This window comes from Symphalangus syndactylus, chromosome 17 (genome assembly GCF_028878055.3).
Source record: "Symphalangus syndactylus isolate Jambi chromosome 17, NHGRI_mSymSyn1-v2.1_pri, whole genome shotgun sequence".
NCBI classification, from domain to species: domain Eukaryota; kingdom Metazoa; phylum Chordata; class Mammalia; order Primates; family Hylobatidae; genus Symphalangus; species Symphalangus syndactylus.
In genome coordinates, this window is record NC_072439.2 from 100,029,187 (window position 1) to 100,045,874 (window position 16,688).

The 16,688-nt window shown below is 39.6% G+C and overlaps 1 protein-coding gene, 1 non-coding gene and 1 pseudogene across 3 annotated transcripts in view; 1 reads left to right on the forward strand and 2 right to left on the reverse strand.

Moving 5' to 3' along the window:
• Nucleotides 1–672, forward strand: part of LMLN (leishmanolysin like peptidase) — a 104,791-nt gene extending 104,119 nt beyond the window's left edge. Inside the window, exon 16 of one of the 2 annotated variants that reach the window (XM_063622189.1) lies at nucleotides 190–672. In XM_063622189.1, the coding sequence (XP_063478259.1) occupies nucleotides 190–314 (125 nt within the window). In that variant the 3' untranslated portion in view covers nucleotides 315–672. The remainder of the gene's footprint in view (nucleotides 1–189) is intronic. The other variant, XM_063622187.1, reaches the window with a different exon arrangement.
• LOC134733238 (putative ankyrin repeat domain-containing protein 19) overlaps nucleotides 1–16,688 on the reverse strand; it is a 259,365-nt pseudogene that overhangs the window by 7,083 nt on the left and 235,594 nt on the right.
• On the reverse strand, nucleotides 7,290–7,392 carry LOC129479939 (U6 spliceosomal RNA). Its single transcript, XR_008656862.2, has one exon. It is a non-coding gene; the product is annotated as a U6 spliceosomal RNA (small nuclear RNA).

Genomic DNA, 16,688 nt, shown 5'->3' on the forward strand with positions numbered 1-16,688 from the left:
AACATATAAAGTAATACTTTATTCTCTACTTCATAATAGTATCTTTTCAACAACATGTTAAGTGAGTTGTTATTTACTAATAATTTGCAAAATTTTGTTGTCATTATACCTTTATTCGTGTATATCCTGATTTTTACATCTGAAATGTCTTCCTCTACTATTCTGACAAATTTATTTTTGTGTTCTAAGACTCTGAATGTAGGCTGGGCACAGTAGCTCACACCTGTAATCCCAGCACTTTGGAAGGCCCAGGAAGGAGAACTGCTCCAAGCCAAGAGTTTAAGAGCAGCCTGGAGACCACAGTGAAGCCCTGATTCTACCGAAAATTTGCCAGGCATGGTGGTGTGTGCCTGTAGTCCCAGCTACTCAAGAGGTTGAGGTGAGAGGATCCCTTAAGCCCAGGAGTGTGAGTTTGCAGAGTCTCGATCATGCCATTGCACTCCACCCTGGGTGACAGAGTAAGAACTTGTTTCCAAAAACAGAAAAAGAAAAAAGAAGAAATGACTCAGAATGCTGTGTGAAGTCCTCCTTGAATCTGGCTATCTTTCTCCACATACACAGGCGTCTCCTTCCTTGGGGCTCCCTCAGTACTTTGTCAAGTTTTCTAGTGTCACTCCAACATCTGAAGTGCACATCATGTCTTTGCATGTCTATCCTCTTTGCTGCTAGACTGTAGCAATCATCTTCGTATAAACAGTCTTTATTTTCATAAATATTCATGGAGTTCCTGCTAAGTGGTAGGCACTGGGGTTTAAAGAATGGGAATAAAAGCCATCAGGAAAGGTAGCACATGGCAGGCAGCCGCAAGAGAGGGAGAGGAGCCTCCCAGAGCGTATTTGTCTACATGAGAGGGATGGTGATGGAGGCAGTACCAGCAGCTCAGTAATGCCAGAAAAAAGAGCAGACAGAGAAGGGGCTGCAGATGGAGATTTGGGCAGAAGCCAGTTTCTGAAAGCCTTATGTAAACCAACTATTATTGTCATTTCTTAAATTTTTTTAAAAAGCAAAATAAATTAAAAAAGCATAATTCCAAGAAAAAGACCAACATTTTATTTTATCTTATCTTATTTGACTTGATTTTTATCAGAGATGGGGTCTCACTCTGCCATCCAGGCTACAGTGTAATGTTGCTATCATAGCTAACTGCAACCTCAAACTTCTAGGCTCAAGCAGTTCTCCTGCTTCAGCCTCCCAAGTAGCTGGGATTACAGGTGCAGAACACCACACCCAGCAACATTAAAAAAAAAAATAGACATGGGGTCTCGCTATATTGCCCAGGCTGTTGGACCTCCTGGCCTCAAGGGATCCTTCTGCCTCAGCCTCCAGCACTGCTGGGATTACAGGCAGGAGCCACCATCCCTGGCAACACCAATATTTTCAAATGAATAAACTGGAGCTCCATCATTTTATTTTATCATGGATGGGTGAAAACCTTGTAATAAGACTTGTGTACTCCATGGATTTGTGATAAGGAAACTATAGCATTAACTATGGCTGAAGCTTCCCGTGTCTCCCAGTCTCTTTACGTGGTAAGAGTAGAGACACATAAGTGTCTTACCTTTTGCACCTTCTTCTCCTTTTTACAAATTTGCAGGCTTCATAGCTGTTGTTTCTGTCAAACGTGCAAGTTGTTAGATATTCCTTCTGCAAAACATCATCCCTCTGCCTCCTTACATGGCAAAGTTTCACTCACTCTGCATGCTTACCCTAAATCCTATCCATTTTTCAGAAGCTTGTGCTCATCACCACAAATTTAAAGGTGGATGGCATCTCATGAACATAATAAATACCTAGTAAATAATAACTATATGCTCCCAGGTGACATCTATCCTCCATCAGTCCTCTACATAAGGGGTCAGCACACTACAGACCACAGGCCAAATCCTGCCTACCATATGTTTTTTCTCAATAAAGTTTTATGAGAGTACAGTTGGGCCTACTCACAGGTTGGGCTACCTGTGACTGCTTTCACACACAATGGCAGGGTTGAGTAGCTACAACAGAGACCACATGGCCTTCAGCTGCTTAAATCTTTCTTGAAGAGAGAGAGAGATCACATGGGCTAAAATATTTCCTCCTTGGCCCTTTACAGAAAAAGCATGCCAATCCCTGAACAGAATGCCCTAATTCTCAAATCTGATCTAATGCCTCCCCTGCTCACGATCTTCCAATGAACTTCTAGACCAAACAATAAGAGCAGTTCCTTATTGTTTCTTGCTGGAGAAACACAAATCTATTTGGATATTTATTATCCCAATACCCCTCCCCAGCTTCAAAAGAGAAATGATTATTCTAAGCTAATCACATTTGCTTTCCCAGTGCCTGGTTTAGGAATAAGCATGTGGTGTGACCCAGCCAATAAAATATTACAAAAAGGGCCGGGCACGGTGGCTCATGCCTGTAATCCCAGCACTTTGGGAGGCAGAGGTGGGCAGATCACAACATCAAGAGCTCAAGATCATCCTGGTCAACGTGGTGAAACCCCGTCTCTACTAAAAATACAAAAATTAGCTGGGTGTGGTGGCGGGCACCTGTAGTCCCAGCTACTTGGGAGGTTGAGCCAGGAGAATCGCTTGAACCCGGGAGGTGGAGGGTGCAGTGGGCCAAGATCATGCCATTGCACTCCAGCCTGGTGACAGAGCGAGACTCCATCTCAAAAAAAAAAAAAAAAAAATTACAGGGCCGGGCGCGGTGGCTCACGCTTGTAATCCCAGCACGTTGGGAGGCCGAGGCGGGTGGATCACGAGGTCAGGAGATCGAGACCATCCTAACACGGTGAAACCCCATCTCTACTAAAAATACAAAAAATTAGCTGGGCGTCGTGGCGGGCGCCTGTAGTCCCAGCTACTCGGGAGGCTGAGGCAGGAGAATGGCATGAACCTGGGAGGCAGAGCTTGCAGTGGGCCGAGATTGCGCCACTGCACTCCAGCCTGGGCGACAGAGCGAGACTCCGTCTCAAAAAAAAAAAAAAGAAAATTACAAAAAGTCCCCTGCATACTTCTGGGTTTTCTCCCAATTTAATAGACACATGTGAAGAAAAGCAGCCCTTGTGAGAACATGATGTTTGGAGCTGTTGCTAAGTAGCCAACCATGAAAGGAGAAATGAACAAGATACTGCCAACATTGTAGCTGAAAGAGAAACAAGTGGGATCCAATCATATCCCTGGACAACCAAAACAAGTCTGGTTCTTACGGTTTTGGCCACGGTTAGTTAGGTCTTCTAGTATTTGCAGCCAAAAGCATTCTACCTGAGAAGTTTCCCCTGGCCTACAGGCTAAGATCTACTCATTTCTATACTATTAAAAGTCTTTTATTGAACTTGTTTCTAGACACAGGTCAAACAACAACAACAACAAAGCCTTTGCTAAGCTTGCCTTCACTGGCACATACTGAACATGATAAATACATAATAAATAATAACTATAAGCTATTTCCACCTCATGACCAACCACTCCTATACACTTTTTTTGCACTAGTAAATCTGAACTGCTCAGAAACTCTACAAAGCTCACTCAGGTGTCTTACATTTTGAAATTGCTCCTCCTTTTCTAAAACTTTCATTCTTCGTGGCTGCTGCTTCTGTCAAACATGCAACTTGTTAGATATTCCTTCTGCCAAGCATCATCCCTCTGCCTCCTTACTGGCAAAGTTCCACTCACTCTGCATGCTTACCCTAAATCTGACCCAGATTTTGGAAGCTTGCATTCATCACCACAAATGTAAAAGTGCCTGGCACCTACTGAACATAACACATACATAATAAATTATAACAATAAGCTCCCAGATGACATGGGACACACAGTAAGCACTACATAAGGTAGTAAATAAAATAAATGACAATGGTATTCACTATCTCCTACGTGTATTTTTAAAATGTATTTTGTAACATTGGAAAAATGCTTAGTCCACTAAAGACATGATAGTTATTTTTTAAGTGGAAAAATGTATGAATGAATTAAAATAATTTTTCTTAAAAATTCTGGTAAAAAAACACAAAAATTAAATAGTTATCTGTATTCTATTATGAGCACCTTAAAGACAAAAACTATTCAATTCCATCTTTGTCTGCTGCAATTTGCCAAACCTAACTTATAGAAGTGGTTTAGTAAATATGTACTAAATTAATGGTGTCTTTATACGGTTTAGATTGTACAATGCATTAGGTGTTATATTTTTGTTACTGTGAACCATTTTTACAATTTTATTATAATTTTTTGAGCCTAGAGTTTGGCCAATAGAGTATTTATTAAGATCATCTTTTGCCTAATGGTAACAGAGTATTTTTTTTTTTTTTTGAGATGGAGTCTTGAGTCTTGCTCTGTCACCCAGGCTGGAGTGCAGTGGCACAATCTTAGCTTACTGCAATCTCCACCTCCCAGGTTCAAGCAATTCTCTTGGCTCAGCCTCCCAAGTAGTTGGGATTACAGGTGCCTGCCCTCATGCCTGGCTAATTTTGTATTTTTAGTAGAGATGGGGTTTCACCATGTTGGTGAGGCTGGTCTCAAACTCCTGACCTCAAGTGATATACCTGCCTCAGCCTCCCAAAGTGCTGTGATTACAGGCATGAGCCACCATGCCCAGCCTGGTAACAGAGTCTCTTGTTCCAACAAAATTAATATTATTATGATAATTGTCCAGCACATTTTAAAAAACAGCTTGTTCTAAGAAGTGACTATATCTCATGAGGTTCCAACTTATGGAGAATGAGGAAGAAAACAGACCTCGTTTGTAGAAGAATATGTAACATAACTTCTGCTTCTTGTAGAGGAATTACTTTCCCGTCTTCTGCATTCAATAGGTATCTTCAAAAATAATCTCCTATTTGTCTGGGTGCACACTGGCTCAGTTTTATGGTCCTTATTGCCATTTGTTTATGGTATCAGAAAGGGATTTTTGAGTTCCCAGTTCTAAAGATAGTTACTTTCTTAGTGACACAAATTCCTGTGTAATACAGTTGACCCTTGAACAACAAGAGTTTGAACTGCAGGGGCCCACTTATATGTAGATTTTTCTTCTGCCTCTGCAACCCAGAGAGAGCAAAACCAACCTTTTTTCTTCCTCCTCAGCCTAATCAACCTGAAGATGATGAAGATGAAGACCTTTGGGAGGACTCACTTCTGCTTTATGAATAGTAAGTACATTTTTTTCTTTTCTATGATTTTCTTTATAACAGCTTCATTTCCCCAGCTTACTTTATTGTACAAACATAGTATATAACAATGCAGCACATACCAAATATGCGTTCATGGACTGCTTGTGTTATCAGCAAGGCTTCCAGTCAATGGTAGGCTATTAGTTAAGTTTGGAAGAAGTCAAAGTTTTACTCAGATTTTCAACTGCACAGGGATCAGAGCCCCTAACCGCCACATTATTTAAGAATCAACTATAATTAATATTTATTTACTAAATACAAACCATTTATTATAAAAATTAAATAGAAGATCCATTTGCATCACAAGTCCAATTTGTAATAATGTGATTATAGAGGAAAATACAACATACTAACTTAAAAATCTAATTTCTTATTTATATTAATACAAAACTATCATGTCGAATTTCAGGGAACATAAGTAGGTAAATGCATTGTTTTCAGACAATACTGTGAGATTATGAATTAGCTACAACTAACTTCTTAACTCTGAATTCTAAACTAAATAAATTAAATTTAAAAAATTAATTTATATACATACATATTTTAAACTGCTCTTTTATAATTAAAACTATGTAATCTTACTTTTTTTTTCTTTGGGAGATAGAGTCTTGCTCTTTAATCTGGGCTGGAGTGCAGTGGTGCGATCTCAGCTCACTGCAACCTCCACCTCCTGGGTTCAAGTGATTCTCCTGCCTCAGCCTCCTGAGTAGCTGGGATTACAGGTGCCTGCCACCACCCCCGGCTAATTTTTGTATTTTTAGTAGAGACGGGTTTTGCTGTGTTAGCCAGGCTGGTCTCAAACTCCTGACCTCCGGTGATCCACCTGCCTTGGCCTCTCAAAGTGCTGGGATTACAGGCATGACCCATCATGCCTGGCCTGTAATCTTACATTTTAAAATCAATAAGACCACCAAGAGAAATGAGAAATTTACTATAAGAAGTCCTACCTTACCTTAATTGTCATTTTGAAGATGATTTTAAAGTATCTTATTTTTATGTTCCAAAATTTGCTGTTGAATGCTATGCATAATAAATGTAATAAATAAAATTACTATTTTAATAGTGATATGAAAAATATTTACTAAATATGTTAAATTCTTAAAGCATTTCAGACAATATCAGAGCTTATATCAGAACTCTAATGTCCTATAGACTTTAAAATTTTAAGCTCTATAAACTTACTAAGCTTCTAATTAAAGAAGAAAAACATGAAGTAGTCATAAACTGAGAGAAGCATAGCTCAGTAAAGTAATTCTAGTTAGCTTAACATCCTGGAAAGTGTCCTGCACTCAGAATAAGTCCTCACTTTGTAACCAATAGGTATTTTGTTTTCAGACCAGTTGCTTCTGTTAGGCTCCATGGCTTTTTCTAAAAAATAAGGATTTTGCTACCTTACTTCACTAGGTTGTTAGGAGGATGTAATGAGATAACGTGTTTAAATATTCAGAGAAATAGTAAAGCAATGGAATAATTTATTCTTGAACTGTATTGCTGAAAGAATTTTGGAATCTCAAAACCTGATGGGTGTTTTTTCATAGGTTCTAATATTTGAATGTCACAGTTTTCAGAAAATGTTATTAAGTGCTAATTTTGGTTATTAGTTCTATTCATTGTTGCTTGTAGTTCAGAGCATTTTAGCTAATTCATAACTTGTAACTAAATTTATATATAAATATATTATTATCTCATTAAAATGGATTACCTAATTGTTCCCTATTACTGAGCTCATCAATCACACCAAGGGCAGAAAACTAATAAATGTCAAAATCTGGCTTGGACAACTACCATTCCTTCTCTACCTCCTCAAACTTGGAGCCAGCAGGTCTGTTAGAGGCTGCATCTTCTTGGTCCTCTCCAACTGACATACAAGACAAAACCTGCTTGTCTTGTTTTTCGGTTCCATGAAAGGGATGCAAGTTGACGCTTCCTCATTTCCAAGTCATGGACTAACAACATATTTGCATGTAACATCCCATGTGTTACTCAGCGCTGTTCGCATTTCACGGATCACCTTACGTGAATATTTTTATAATAACAGTAACAACAATTTCAATATTGGATGTCTCCTGTTTTGGTCTGACTTGCACTGTTTCCTTGGAGCTAGTTAACAAATAGTCAAATGACCTTCTGGGGGCTGCAAAATGTGGAATGCTTGCTCAATCTGTGTGCCATCCTTAGGCAGCAGCCATGCTTATCTGCTCCGTATTGATCCAGTCTTAGAATATGTGCTGCTGAAACAAGTATGAAGCCCTGTTTTATACACGGATACTTGTGAATCATGGATGAGGCTTAGCTCTGTTAAATCCAAATTACCTACTTTAGATACAGATAATTCTATTGAGTGACTTCTTGTGAGGTAGAATTTTAAAATATTTTGAAAACTTGAGGTAGAGATGCAAGTAGCCTGAGAGATTTTCGTTGTTATGGAAACACATTACTTGAGGGGCCAACTGCAAGTTGGTGCCCACTACTCTATTGAAAGATAATGTGGAACCTTCTGCTATCTAACAAAAGCTGTTACACAGGACAGAAAAAAGCATCAAGGTACAGATGTGATAACAAAAGGGAAAGGGACCTCTGATCTCTTCCTGCCACATTATTTGAACGTCCCTGACTGCTGAAGACAATCCCAACTAACATTTCCTAGAGAAAAGATGAACACAGGCCTCAAAAGATAACTTACCATCAAGGTCTAGGCTAAGCCTAGCTAAGAGGTGGGCAACAAACAAGGTTTTTAGTGTTAGGGGAGGGTCAATTTACTCACTATGTGTGTGGGTAAAGCCAGGAGGCCTCGCTGCCAGAGCAGCATGCTGGGAACAATGGCTGAGCATATGTACACGAACTAAAAACACTGTGGCTGTGAGCTGTGTGTGTGAGTCACCACGAAGAGTGAGGGGTCTGAGTCAGTAAAGGCATCACTGTAGCTGTGAACTCTGTGTGAGTCACCACGAAGAGTGAGGGGTCTGAGTCAGTAAAGGCATCACTGTGGCTGTGAGCTCTGTGTGTGAGTCACCACGAAGAGTGAGGGGTCTGAGTCAGTAAAGGCATCACTGTGGCTGTGAGCTCTGTGTGTGAGTCACCACGAAGAATGAGGGGTCTGAGTCAGTAAAGGCATCACTGTGGCTGTGAGCTCTGTGTGTGAGTCACCACGAAGAGTGAGGGGTCTGAGTCAGTAAAGGCATCACTGTGGCTGTGAGCTCTGTGTGTGAGTCACCACGAAGAGCGAGGGGTCTGAGTCAGTAAAGGCATCACTGTGGCTGTGAGCTCTGTGTGTGAGTCACCACGAAGAGTGAGGGGTCTGAGTCAGTAAAGGCATCACTGTGGCTGTGAACTCTGTGTGTGAGTCACCACGAAGAGTGAGGGGTCTGAGTCAGTAAAGGCATCACTGTGGCTGTGAGCTCTGTGTGTGAGTCACCACGAAGAGCGAGGGGTCTGAGTCAGTAAAGGCATCACTGTGGCTGTGAGCTCTGTGTGTGAGTCACCACGAAGAGTGAGGGGTCTGAGTCAGTAAAGGCATCACTGTGGCTGTGAGCTCTGTGTGTGAGTCACCACGAAGAGTGAGGGGTCTGAGTCAGTAAAGGCATCACTGTAGCTGTGAGCTCTGTGTGAGTCACCACGAAGAGTGAGGGGTCTGAGTCAGTAAAGGCATCACTGTAGCTGTGAACTGTGTGAGTCACCATGAAGAGTGAGGGGTCTGAGTCAGTAAAGGCATCACTGTGGCTGTGAACTCTGTGTGAGTCACCACGAAGAGTGAGGGGTCTGAGTCAGTAAAGGCAACACTGTAGCTGTGAACTGTGTGAGTCACCACGAAGAGTGAGGGGTCTGAGTCAGTAAACGCAACACTGTAGCTGTGAACTCTGTGTGAGTCACCACGAAGAGTGAGGGGTCTGAGTCAGTAAACGCAACACTGTAGCTGTGAACTCTGTGTGAGTCACCACGAAGAGTGAGGGGTCTGAGTCAGTAAAGGTATCACTGTGGCTGTGAGCTCTGTGTGAGTCACCACGAAGAGTGAGGGGTCTGAGTCAGTAAAGGCATCACTGTAGCTGTGAACTCTGTGTGAGTCACCACGAAGAGTGAGGGGTCTGAGTCAGTAAAGGCATCACTGTGGCTGTGAGCTTTGTGTGTGAGTCACCACGAAGAGTGAGGGGTCTGAGTCAGTAAAGGCATCACTGTAGCTGTGAACTCTGTGTGAGTCACCACGAAGAGTGAGGGGTCTGAGTCAGTAAAGGCATCACTGTAGCTGTGAACTCTGTGTGAGTCACCACGAAGAGTGAGGGGTCTGAGTCAGTAAAGGCATCACTGTAGCTGTGAACTCTGTGTGAGTCACCACGAAGAGTGAGGGGTCTGAGTCAGTAAAGGCATCACTGTAGCTGTGAACTCTGTGTGAGTCACCACGAAGAGTGAGGGGTCTGAGTCAGTAAATGCAACACTGTAGCTGTGAACTCTATGTGAGTCACCACGAAGAGTGAGGGGTCTGAGTCAGTAAATGCAACACTGTAGCTGTGAACTGTGTGAGTCACCACGAAGAGTGAGGGGTCTGAATCAGTAAATGCAACACTGTAGCTGTGAACTGTGTGAGTCACCACGAAGAGTGAGGGGTCTGAATCAGTAAATGCAACACTGTAGCTGTGAACTGTGTGAGTCACCATGAAGAGTGAGGGGTCTGAATCAGTAAATGCAACACTGTAGCTGTGAACTGTGTGAGTCACCATGAAGAGTGAGGGGTCTGAGTCAGTAAAGGCATCCTGGTGGCAAAGGTCAATCATTACCAGATTGCAGGACCAGTTACAATGGCAGCAATACAAGTGAATCAATGGAAACAACAGAATGTTTAGAATGGCCTTTTCCCCCTATTTTCTGACTTGTAAAGCAAGATTGTCTTCCTTGGACTTAGGGAAACCCTTAGCTTTTTGAAAAATTCAAAGGATGAAGGCATAGGAGATAGCCCCAGGGGACAATCCAAGACTTTCTGCTAAACTGGACATTTCAAGACCCAATAACTAATTAGAAAAGTCAGGCCAGGCATGGTGGCAGCAGTTTGGGAGGCTGAGGCAGGAGAATCAGTTGAGCTCAGGAATGTGGGCAACATAGTGAGACCTTGTCTAAAAAAGAAAGAAAGAAAAACAAGTAAAAATGTGACGCTATTTATATCTCACATATAAGGTTATATATAAGGTTATACTTGGAATAAAGCGAACAACACTGAGATCCCTAGGGATAAAGGTCTTTAAAAGTCCTGAAAGAATCTTGCATTCATTGCTACTTCTAACTAGTCTAGCTTTCTGTTTGATTTCTGGCTAAAAAGTGGACTAATTATCAACAGCATGTACATTTGCCTGGTTCTTTACTAAAAATTCCACCATTTGCTGTCTCTTACAAATTATAGCAAGCAAAAGTGGTGTATTTCCCTCCTGTAAGAAAGCAAAAACAATTTATAATTCACAAAATTACATATTTCTCAACTGAACTAAAAATCTCCTATAAGATGCTATGAACTTAAACTTACAATATAGAAAGTAAATGCGAAGCAGTCCCTTCCTTTTCACTCCTCTGTGCTTTCCCACACACTGCCTTGCAGACACCCCTCCTCTCCCTCCCCATGTTAACTTCGATCATCTCCAAAACTGACATTATTTACCAGTCCCAAAAATCCTTGCTTCTATCACAGCATTTAGCACAATATGTTGTAATTATTTCACTGTTTCCCACTGAAACCAAGAGTTTCTTGAGGGCAAGGGCTGTGTCCTTTTTCTCTACAACGCTAAAACCTAATACATAGTAGCAAATGCTTTAGGTTTTAAAAATAAATTAATGATGTAAATTATTATCTTTAGAGCAGTGTTTCTTAAACTATGTTCCAAGGAACATTTGTTTTACCAGAAGAAGTGTACCCCAGCAGAAAGATGCCATGATCATCTGTGTTTGAGAAGGATTACAAAACTTTATTATATGGCCAACAATCAAGAAATCCCTTCAACTTTGCCTAATCCCAATTTGACAATACTTTTTGTGGCAAACATTTTAGGAACTAGAGTTTCAGGGATACAATTGCCAGAACTTCCCAATTCAGGTGAAGGTTTCCTCTGGGTGGTACAAACTTGCTTGATTTGCTTCTAGCAGTGGTGTCAGGATCCGATGCCAATGTCAGGCACTCCTGATCCAAATGGGTCACTAAGGAAGTGAGCTCTGAATTAAGAGCGACTGGCTTCAAATGCACTGATTTTCATTATTATTAAATAGTCCATGGGGTTTCTCCTAATACAGGAGGATAGATTTCTATCTTAACTGTTAGAAAGTTCAGTATATTCTGTGTAAGAGAGACAGGTGAAAAATGTTTGAAAATAAATATTAAAAAAGCAAAGCCCAGTAAGAAATTTTATTCTCAATTATAATGATAATCCTGGGATGCCAATGCAGCTTTACTTTTTAAATCTATTTGTATTGGTTTCCATTCAAATTGCTATTTAACACTTTTTTTTTTACTTTAGGCAAAAGGTAAATCAGAAATAAAATTACAATGGCTTATCAATAAAAGTTTTAATATTGATGTATATGGCTTATTTCTAGCATAATAAAAGCCAATAAGTCACTTGCATTTTTAAGGGACATTGCTGAGAAGCATGATATAATGTCTGCAATATTCATAAACTAGCCAACTCTCACCAGGAATAACCTAAAAAGGCTTCCAGGCATTCTTACGAGCAGATGACTACTTGTGGTATACATATAAAAAAGTGCTAAAAAAATTTTTTGAATTCTAAAATTCAACCCCATAATTGAAGGATTTATAAACTATAGACTATATATTATAAACCAATATACACTGTCTTAAGAATCTTGAAATCTTTATGAAAATATACTATAAAACAGGAGTTGTAAACTCAAATACTTATAAGGATGGAGGAGGTTACCTAAGTAAGTGAAGTACTCAGGTGGGCACAGTAGCAAACTGGAGAATATGTGCCTCCTACACAGGGCAACCTCTGCACAGCAGACCAAGCAGTGATGCGGTTCGGGGGACGCCAGATTTGATTCTTAAGACAGGCCTGAGGTCCAGATTTCTGCATGAGTCTACTAAATTTTACATGCTGACTCAATTTAAAGAGGCAAATGAACAAATCTATGTGCCACAGTTAGACTATAGCCCTTTTGTATTTATATTTTCCATGAATGTGTTACTAAATGATTTTGTATAAACCAAGTATTTGCATGTGAAACTTTTTCTGTCTCTAGTATCATATGTTTTATATAAAAATCAGCCCCTGATATATATATATATAATAAAAATTGCTGTTAAGACTCATAATACCCACCTTAAGAATTTTCCCAAAATTTATTCATTTGAAATCTGTTTGTATATTATTTTCCCAGATTGTTAACCAAATAGATAATTAGTTCATAAGACTGCTGAAAGTAACTTATTAAAAGAATTCCTATAGTATTCTCCATGGATTTCAGTGTTTAAAACTGACATCGTGATTATGCCAAAGCTCTATAAACTTAACAGACATACTGAGATAGTCCATAATACAACTTCAACTGAAAAAAAAAAAGGTTCAGGATTTGCTACTAATCTAATTGAGAAAATTTCACTTGTAATGAACATTTGTTGACACACAATCACTTGAATGGTGACAAAGGAACATGAAATTGTGAAAGGGTCAGCCTTTACTTATTGAAAGGTTACCCACAAGCAAATTGCTGAAGACTCTGCATGGCAGTGAATGATTCCTGGTGGAAAGGAAAAGGTGTTATTCTGTAAGCTGAGATATATTGCCTTTTACTTTCCAGTCACAAATGTAGAGAAAGATCAGTCAGGCTAACATTATTGGAAAGGAGAACTTTGAAGAAAGTAGCACTTATCAAATGCCAACTCTTCTAGAGATTTCTTATGTTTTTGAGATACGGGAATTTATAGACTGCACTTATCTATTCTGTGGTTCTTAATCAGGAGTGTATTCGAACCCTGAGGTATTTTGTTTTCTGTTGTTGTAAGAGACAAGAGTCTTACTGTGTTTCTCAGGCTGGACTCAAACTCCTCCCACCTCAGCCTCCTGAGTAGCTGGGACTACAGAAACAAACCACTGTGTGTGGCTTCAGGAAAATATTTTTAACCATACCTGTTCAGACCTTATTAGCTTGGTTACATCAAAATCTTCAGGGGAAAGCCTACACTTGTACACTTTTAACAAAAGCCCCCCGGTCACTGTAATGCACAATTCCAGCTGAGAATTACTGCAGCAGACAATCACTTCACTTTCATCACTCACCCACACCACCAATATCCTTTATCAGCCTGGGATGTGGCCAAAAAGAGAAAAGAATATGAGATAGAGCTATTTATTAAACTCCAGTTAATTTTCCTGGGTATAGGTAGAACAGGGACAAGTAAACTCAAAATCCCACTTGATTTTGCTATTTATAAGCTCCTTATCTCCCACCTTCCCACCAAGACATTCTAGATTTGAGAGGAGAGTTTAGACTCTTAGCTAAGTGGCTGTTTTCGCCAGGATGGGTAATAAGTCAGTCACTAATTCGTTCCATCCTTTGCTGAAGTGTTTCTCATTTCATCACCAGCTATTCACAGCCAATCTGGTTTCCTCAGAGTCCTCTAGAAATTAATCTTTAAGCAAGTTTCAATCACTTTGTTTTTACCAAACCAAAAATAATTACCCCAAAGCTGAAGGGCACTTTGTCTCAATACATAAGCTGGAAAAACAACTAACTAAAAAACAAAACCTCTTACTGGCATTTTTCCTCATTACCTAATTTCCAAGTGACCTACATGTTTTTGATTGCTCTCCTTTTCCCTCCCCACATTTTTCCCTCTTAAACCTTGCCACTGAAAGGCACATCCGTTTTTTTTGAGAAAACTGTCAGCAGCAGGAAGATTTCCATTTATTGCAAGTTGCTTCAGTTTTGTTTTGAGTTTTAAGATAAAGCCTATTTCCAGGTAAGTTCTTTTCGTGTGTGTGTGTGTGTGTGTGTGTGTGTGTGTGTTTTACATAATTAGAAAAAAAATACACTTGGGGTAGGAAACAAAAACTTGAAGAAGTTTTACCTTAACATATTCACAAATATTTCCCATAAGTGCACTAAAGAAGCTGTGCCCTCTAATCCTTCTTTAAAAGTATCAATATTTAAAGTAAAATCTTAGACAATTAAGCTATCTCAAGATGTTTTCATTCAGGAATGCCTGATCATCCAAATATGAAAAATTGACTCTTACCTATGTCAATGTTAAAACAAATATTTTGAAAAGAAAGTTGATTGATCTATACCTTGTTTAGTGCTTCAATATTTGCATGGTGGGAAAGCAGTTTTCCTGCCAGTGAAGTCCCCTTATCATACACAGCATCATGAAGGGCAGTGTTGCCGTAGATGTCCTTAATGTTTGGATTGGCGCCATGTTCCCGCAGAATAAAGGAACACGTTTCTTCCTGGCAATATACAGCCTATCAGTGTTAGATGAAAACTTAGACCATAAATTCTAAGAATTCAAAATACATATTCCACAGGTTTCACCAACTAGTTCCATTTAAATGAGATAAATTCATTTTAATTCTATGTATTTAGTGAAATCTATTTCATGCCAGAAGAGCTGGCTACTGTATACCTTCATTAAAGGCACCCTGCTTAGTCTGTCACAGATGTTGATCTGGCATTTTTTGCTCAGCGAGAGTGACCACTTCCACATGGCCATGGGCACAGGCCAAATGTAGAGCAGTCCTAGGAGAGCGGGAGGAGTTTTCAGGAAATTGTAGCGCAGTCTTTCAAAACCTATAATGGTTCATGTAATTGTAAACATTGAAGAGCATTCCTCTGCCTTCAAAACAAATAATTTTCTTTTGAAGAAAGTACAACATTTGGCCGGGCGCAGTGGCTCCCACTTGTAATCCCAGCACTTTGGGAGGCCAAGGCGGGCGGATCACGAGGTCAGGAGATCGAGACCACGGTGAAACTCCGTCTCTACTAAAAATCCAAAAAAAATTAGCCGGGCGTGGTGGCGGGCGCCTGTAGTCCCAGCTACTTGGGAGGCTGAGGCAGGAGAATGGCGTGAACCCGGGAGGCGGAGTTTGCAGTGAGACGAGATCGCGCCACTGCACTCCAGCCTGGGCGACAGAGCGAGACTCCATCTCAAAAAAAAAAAAAAAAAAAAAAAAAAAAAAGGAAGTACAACATTTATTAGCTCTTACTGCTCACTCCCTTAATGAAACAGCAGCCTATTTGGACAGAATGAGCTTGGTGTTTGGATTCAGTTCAGCTAGGGCTTGAGTTCTACTTTGAACTCAGTGACCTACCAGGTATTGCTTAGCCTTTCTGTGCCTCATTTTCCTCATTAATAAAATAAAGATGACAATAGCAGCTAGCTCACAGGACACAATTGTAATGCTTAAATGGGAATCTATGTAAAGTATTTAGAACCATTTCTAGAACAAGCAACAACTCAATAATTCTTAGATTTTTTTTTTTTTTTTTTTTGAGACAGGGTCTTGCTCTGTTGCCCAGGCTGGAGTGTAATGGTGTATTACATATATTTCATATATTGCCTCACTGCAGCCTGGAACTCCTAGGCTCAAGTGATCCTCTTGCCTCAGCCTCCTGAGTAGCTGGGACCACAGGAGTACACCAGCATGCTCAGCTAATTATAAAAAAACTTTGTAGAAAGAATCTTGCTTTGTTGCCCAGGCTGGTCTCAAACTCCTGGCATCAAGGGAACCTCCCATACTTCTATATCTATTGTCACTTTCAGTGGTCACATATTACTCCATCCTATGGATGCAACTGAAACTTATTTATAGGACACATTCTGAGGGTTCTTTTTAACATAAATGCTGAGAAAAACAAAGTACATGTATCTCTATTTTCTAAAGGTATTTTAATACAATGGAATCGATGGGTAAATGGCATATGCATTTTTTAAATGTGGTAATTACCACCAAATTATCTATTTGAAAAGTCATCAGCAACTTAAACTTTAAGCAGCAGTATAAGTACCACTGCTGTTTATTCTCACAAACATTGTGGACAGAAAACAGTATCATTCCTCTTTTAACTTAAATTCTTTTACGAGAAACACTAAGGATTTTTTCCTATGTACATAAGTAAGTTGTGGATCTGCAAAAAAGTACTTTGCTCACTTTTAGAGTTCTTTTCTTGTTGATTTGATTTGAAAGAATTCCCTATAAAATAAAGATGTGCTTTATATCTGTATATATATAACTGATATATATAACATATTATATCAGTATTATATACAATTTTTTATATGTATAATCAGTTATATATAATAATATATATAATAAAAAGTAAATTCCCTGTAGGATGAAGATACACTTTTCATCTGAATATCTATTTTTATATATATTAGTAGAAACATATACATAGTAAATATTTTTCAAGTATGTTATCATTTGTTAATTTTTTTCTGATACACAGGGGGGTTTTAATTTTTTTTTTTTTGAGACAGAGTCACGCTCTGTCACCCAGGCTGGAGTGCAGTGGTGTGATCTCGGCTCACTGCAACCTCCACCTC